The sequence below is a fragment of the Plasmodium reichenowi genome, chromosome 14 (assembly GCF_001601855.1).
Source record: "Plasmodium reichenowi strain SY57 chromosome 14, whole genome shotgun sequence".
Taxonomy (NCBI): Eukaryota; Apicomplexa; class Aconoidasida; order Haemosporida; family Plasmodiidae; genus Plasmodium; species Plasmodium reichenowi.
The window spans coordinates 521,386-529,317 of record NC_033659.1 but is presented as its reverse complement, the minus strand read 5'-3'; the positions used below and the strand labels follow the sequence as shown (position 1 = coordinate 529,317).

Here is a 7,932-nt window from a genome sequence, read left to right as displayed (position 1 = left end):
TTTTTTTTTTTTTTTTTTTTCTATCGTCTTTATGCGTCCTTTAATTTTATGAATATTATATATATATATACATATTTATCATATATTATAAATAATTCTTTTTACATATTTCATATATTTTCCTTGTTTTATTTTTATTTTATTTTATTTTTTTTTTTTCTTATTATGAATTATATAACTTAATAATTTTGAAAAACAAAAAAAAATATAAACATTGGTTTATATTGCTTGAAATTGTCAGATGAAATAAAAGAAAGTTACATATACAAATATAATCTTGTATATATAATTTTTTATATTATATAAACATTATATATATATATATATATATATATATATATATATATATATATTTATTTATTTAATATATACACCTCATTTACAATATAACTCTTCAAATTAAATTCTGTCTTTATAAGTACTACACAAAGAATAATTATTATGCTTTTCTCTTCTTTTGTATATGAGAAGGACAATTTGATATAAACGTTATTGTTATATCTTGAATATTATTAATTTCTGTTTTTTTATTTTTTATGTTTTTTTTTTTTTTTTTATTTATATGTGTATATATATATATATATATATATCCATATAAAAAAATTGAACTACGTTTTAATAATATTCCTAAATAATTTATAATTATTTTTCCTTCTCATAATTATTGCAATATATCACAAAACATATTTTCTTTTTCCACTATTATTATATTTCACGTAATATTAACAACAATACACATATTTATTTATTTCTTTTTCGTTTTTCTGCCGCTCTATTTCTTCCTTTTTATTTGAATTTCTCTATGCCCATATAATGATAACATACATATAAGTAATATTATAATATATCTTATTATCCTTTTTGTTCTGTTCCTTTTTATTTTTTTATTTTTTTTTGGGTGTGTATTAAATATATATATATATATATATATATATATATATATAAATGATTTATTTTGTTTTCCTTTTGTTTTTTTTTTTTAAATATTCTTTTGTATATTTCCCTAAATATATTTATATATATATATATATATATATATATATTAATATATTTATATAATTATATATGTATACTTCCTTTCCTTTTATTTTATTTTATATTTCTTAAAATTACATAAAATTTAAAAGATTGTTAATTTTTGGATATTACGAATATGTAATAATGTCAATTATATTTTCAATTTTAATTGACATGTATATGTGAAATATATGTTTTAAAAAAATATATTTATTTTTGTATGTGCATATTTATAATATTATATATATAATACATATAATATTTTATAAATATGTATTTTATAAAATGGAAACATAAAAAAAAAAAAAAAAAAAAAATTTTTAACAAATGAATATATTAAAAAGGTTATATTATTATAAATAAATATTACGAATAATATATATATACATATATATATTTTTTTTTTTTTTTTTCTTCTTTTCTGTTTTCTTTATAATGGGAAATATTTTAATCATCAATTAAATATATATATATATATATATATATATTATGTATTATATTTATATATATATATTTTTTTTTTCATATTAAATATATAAAATTTTTTAAAGCAAAGAAAAAAAAAAAAAAAAATAGGAAAATAAATAAAAAAAAAAGAAAAAAATATATGCAAAGATTATGTATATTTATTATTTCATATTTGAAATAAAAAAAAAAAAAAAAAAAATTAAATAAAAATAATATATAAATTAAATGTTTTAATCAACAAAATCTACACACTAAAATGAAATATAAATATGTAATATGTTATTATATATATGCAATAATTATTTTAATATATTTATATATATATATAACAATAATAATATTATATTATATTATATTATATATATATATATATATATATATTATATATTTTGTATAAAAAAATATAAAAATTAAAAGAAAAAAAGAAAATTAAGGTTAACATTAATTTAATTATTATTTTATAATAATTTTAAGATTGTATTAAAATTCTTTTTTTTATGAATTTAAAGAAAAAAAAAATAATAAATAAAAAATAACTGATGTTTTATATTTTATTAAATTTTATTCATATATGTATTCTTGCATAATATTTATTTTTGACCAACTATATATAATTTTAGTATTCTTTTAAAAAAAAAATATATATATATATATATATTATATATATATATATAAGGAAATAATTGGAAAATATAAAAAAATGTGAGAGAGATAGGGAAAATAAAAAATATATATATATATATATATATATAGTTATTCATTGCGAACATTTTAAAATAGTGAATTATATTAAGAAAATGTTTACCTTCGTATTATATTATTAAAAAAATTCTTTTCCCAATTTTTATTTTTATATAATTATATTTTAATAAAAGAAAAAATAAAAAGAAACGAAAAAAACGTATTTATAACAGTACATATGTGTGCATGTTTTATATGATATAATGTATATATATATATATATATATATTATATTATATTATTAGGGGAAACTATTTTTTCTATATATAACATAATATCCTATATTTCATATTATTTAAATTTTATATGTTCCAAATTTATTTTATAGTACTCCGTATAGATCAACATTATATATATTAATTTCTTTTAAAAAAATTAAAAATTAACAAAACGTATTATTAAGAATATATAAACATATTTATAATTCTGTAAAAGAATGTATTTATATTATCTCATATGTGATGTATAACATTTTGTTATGAACAGGTCATGTAATTTTATGAATACTTTTTATTTTTTATGGCTACTTTTTATTATTATTTTTGGCTGTTCATAAAAAAAAAAAAAAAAAAAAAAACACTACATATATATATATATATATATATATATATATTTATTTATATATATTCATTTAATGGTGACTTTATCTTTTTTGTTATGATTCGTTTAAAAAAAGTTTCTTTATATTTTATTGGGTAATATAAAATATAAGATAAACATACAATACTTTTATTTGTATACATATATTTTAATATATACCTATTAATTATGTGTACATTTCTAAATAGACCCAATTATGATGTTCAACAGTATATTATCATGAACAAAGAAATGTAACCTTATAAACATATAAACATTTTAATTATTTTATCATTCATAATATATATATATATATATATAATTTGTACAATAAATGATAAAGGTAGTTGTTTTCAATACGAATGTATATTTTTCTTTCATCATTTGAATACAATATGGTAATTTAGATGATGAAAAAATATTCAATTATTTGATGTTCAGCTGTTTTTCCATGTACATTATATTTAATGACTTAAATTTAAATCATAAGATCATTTCTTCCATATAATACTCACACGTTTTGACATATTATTAGGTGGTCACGTCTCCACTTCAAGATGCATATAAGTAATGTATATGTTATATATATATATATATATATATATATGTATACATATTTTTTTTATTTTACTAAAATTTAATCTTAGACAGAATATATTTTAAAGTCTTATAAAAATATTAAACTTTATAAATTTAATATATATAAAATAATACATCTTTATGAAATTAAATGAATTCAGTAAAAAAGGAAGGAAAAATGAAAAAAAAAAAAAAAAAAAAAAAAAAAAATTAATTGTCACAACTTATTCATATGACTAAATAATGATAACAATAAGAATAATAATTATTATTACTATTTATATTATTATAATATATATTTATTTATTTATGATTTATTACCATTTCACATATATATATGGTATAAAAATCAAAAAATTTTTTTTTTTTTTTTTTTTTTTTTGTTTATGATTCTAATACAGTATTAATATCTTTGTAGATTTTGTCGAGTGGTCCCTTTTCTCTAATAAATTTACAACTAACACCATCTGAAATAATTCTTCCTTTTTTTTTATATTGTTGATACTCATCTTTAGAGAATGGTGTGAATCCCCATTTATTACTAACAAAAACTTTTTGTCTTCCTGGGAACTTATATTTAGCTCTTCTTAAGGCTTCACAAGCTTTCGAAACGAAATTTTCTTTAGTTCTTATGGAAAGTAACACTTGACCAATATCTACTCTAGCTACAACACCATTAGGTTTACCGAAGGCTCCTCTCATACCAGTTTGAAGTCTATCAGCTCCTGCACATGACAACATCTTATTAATTCTTAAAACGTGGAAAGGATGTATTCTTACTCTTAAGTGGAAATTATCTTTACCACAATTGGTAATCATATATTTGTTTGCACTAATACGTGCAGCTTCTAAAGCTTCAGATGATATCTGTTCATATTCGTAAGATACTAAATGTACTACACCGCTAAATTCATTGACATCAGCCTTCTTTCTACCCATATCATAAATTCTTATCTTAGGGTCAGGAACACCTCTACAGTAACGACTCTTTGGGTAGGGTTTATTTTTACAGTACCTATAACACCTTGCTGGTCTTCTTCCCATCTAAAATATTTGAAAAAAAAAAAAAAAAAAAAAAAAAAAAATTAAATTAATATATAATATATAATATATATATTTATATATATTATTATTTCTCAGAAAAAATAAACCCTCTTGTATTTATTATTCATAAAAAAATGTATATAAAATTTACAAAATCTAATATAATATTCACAAACAAATTGTTATTAAAGAAATTTAGAAATTTATTTGTATTATTACAAACATTTTAATATTCTCAAATTTTATTTTGCTTTTTTTTTTCTTACCTTGTTAATTTATATAAAAAAAAATATATATATTAAAAGAAGTTGTTCTTATATATTTTTTTATTTTTTAATTTTTTTAATTTTTTGTGTTATTTCTTATATCACAAATAAAATTAAAATATAATAAGCCTTTTTTTTTTTTTATTTATTTTTAATTTAATGGCATAATAAAATGACGAAAAAAATATTAAAAAATAATAAAAAAAAAAAAAAAATTTCCAAAAAATATTTCTTAAAAATAAATAATATAGTAAAATAAATAAGAAAAAATTGATTTATTTAATTAATATAAAAATATGTATACATATATTAATATATATTATATATATATTATATATGTAATATATTAATTATATATATATATTACTTTTTACATATGTAAAATTTGTGAGTGTTTTTTTAGTTTTTATATGGAATGAAAACTAAATATTTTTTTATAATATATTATAAAAAATATAAAAAAATATTAAGTATAATTTTTTTAATAATATAAAAAATATTTATATTTATTTTATATGTATATACTAATTAATTTAATTATATGATATAATGCATATTATAATATATATATATAATATATAATATTTTATTTCTACAGGTATACACCAAAAAAAGGAATAATATATATATATATATATATATATATTATATATATATTTCTTTTTATATAATATAAAAAATGATATAATTATGAATTCATAATATTATTTATGTTATTGTATATAAATATTAATATTAATATATATATATAAAATATACATTATTTTATATATATAAAAGGTTTAATTATTTAAGGTATAAAAGCGAACTAGGAATATATTTTTGTTACAATTATATTATTATATATATATTAATGGGAGAACAAAGGTTGCCATATTCTTTTTTTTTTTTTATATATTTTTAAAAATAAAAGTCCAATATATTAATAATGTTAAAAAAAAAGAACATATTTTATATTTTTTAATTTTTTTAAATAATATTATATGTTAATTTATATATTATTATAAATAAGAATATTATATAAGAATATATATGTCATATAAATATAATATATATATATATATGTCAACCCCTTTACCCTCTAAAATTATATATATGGCTTAATATAGCAAAAAAAAAAAAAAAAAAAAAAAATCCTTTTTTCCCCATATTTTAATATTTTTTAAATATTATTATATAAAAAATACATAAAATATATATTTATAATTATATTAGTTATCATTTTATTACATGTAGATTTTCATATGTGAGTTGAGCTATGTATTTTAAAATTTTTTTTTTTTTTTTTTTTTTTTTTCTACATCCACATTATTTTTTTCGGTGAAAAACGATTCATTTAATATACCAATATGAAAAAAAAAAAAAAAAAAAGATGTATGAATAAAATAGAAAATATATTCTATATGCTCAGGCATATCATCATTTTGATTACATTATATATAATTGAAATTCAAATTGTAAAATCATTTTGAATCCTTCGGGATATTTGATGGGTGTATGTATACACCACATATAATAATATTTAAGAGAACAACATTAAAAAGGTTTGTATATATATATATATATATATATATATATATATATGTACATATTGTGTATAGTGGATTTAAAAACACAATTTCTTTATATGCTATTTTAATTTATATTATTATATAATAATTATTGTTTCCTTCTTTCGTTTATCTAGTTATAATATCAAGGAGACATTAAATATTATTTTGAATGAATTATTAATTAAAAAAAAAAAAAAAAGATAAAGGAAAAGGAAAAATTTTATTTTTGTCTATAAAAATGTTAAACATAATTTGTATAAAAAAAGAGAACATATATATTAAATTATCATATTATGTATATATTAAGAAACATATAATTATAGCATTATCTAGAATGAACAAATAGTTTAAATATATACATATATATGTATATATTTGTGTGTGTATTTGTATTAAATATAACAACTCTTAAGTCCATCAAATTTTCTTTTATTTTTTTTTTAAAGAGAACAATCATAGTGGACTTGATTGGTTTACATGATGTAGAATATTTTGGAAAAACCATAAAAGTAGAAAAAATAAAACAAAACAAAAAAAAAACACGTTTTATCCATGACATAATATAATTATAATATGTTGTAACACTATTATAGATATAATAATTTGTTATGATTTATAAATTTTATTTTATCTTGAGAGTCTTCTTGTAAATGAATAAATAAATAAATAAATAAATATATATATATATATATATATATATATATATATATATATATATATATATTATATATATATATATTTTTTTTTTTTTTTCGTCTATCATATTTATGATATATATATATATATGTAGAAAGACTATCATTATAAAGCAATAATCAAATTATAAAATATTTAAAAAAAAAAAAAAATATAGAGATGATATATGATAAATAAATAATCATAAGGCTATAATTATTTGGCTATATATCTATATATATATATATATTTATTTATTTATATTTATTTATATATTGTTATTATATATACTTTTAAATTTTTAGGAAAAAAATTAAAAATAATAATATATATATTTAGAATTATACATGAATAGTTTTATTTAATGTATACTTTCTTTTAGAACTTATTATAGAAAATTGTTTATGTTTTATGTTTTTTAAAAAAATATATTTTTTGTACTTTTTTTTATTTTTTAATAATTATTTCAAAATTATGAAAAACGGAAAAAAACATCATTTTAAATAAAATTTTAAAGGTCTTGTCGAAATATGAAAAATATATAGAAATATTTTTATATATTTTGTTTTATATATATTTTATACATTATATAACCACAACCCCTGTTCTTACAATAATTAATAAAAAATATATTATTATATAATATATATATATTATATATATATAATATATTTATATAATTTTATTATTATAAATTATTTATATATATATAATATTATATATTATATATAATGATTTTTTTTTTTTTTCAAAAGCAATATATATACAATAATAATAATATAAATGAAATTGTTTTTGATTTAATTTTATATAAATTTTATAAAAAGTATTTTGATAAAAATACCATTATTTATTTAATTTATTTTTATTTTTTTTTTTCTTTCTTTCTGACTTTTAGCCCTTTTTGTTTTTTTCCAAGTTTTTCTTCAATTTTTATGATGTTGTTATTATATTTATATATATATATATATATATATATATATAATATATTAAATATATATATATTTTTT

At 14.7% G+C, this 7,932-nt stretch overlaps 1 protein-coding gene across 1 annotated transcript; it reads right to left on the bottom strand.

Moving 5' to 3' along the window:
- Positions 1-3,768: 3,768 nt before the first annotated feature.
- PRSY57_1413600 (60S ribosomal protein L10, putative) lies at positions 3,769-4,428 on the bottom strand (the record flags this gene model as incomplete). The annotated part of the gene is made up of 1 exon (XM_012909753.1): positions 3,769-4,428. The coding sequence occupies one exon, from the start codon at positions 4,426-4,428 to the stop codon at positions 3,769-3,771; it is 660 nt and encodes a 219-aa protein (XP_012765207.1).
- Positions 4,429-7,932: the final 3,504 nt, after the last annotated feature.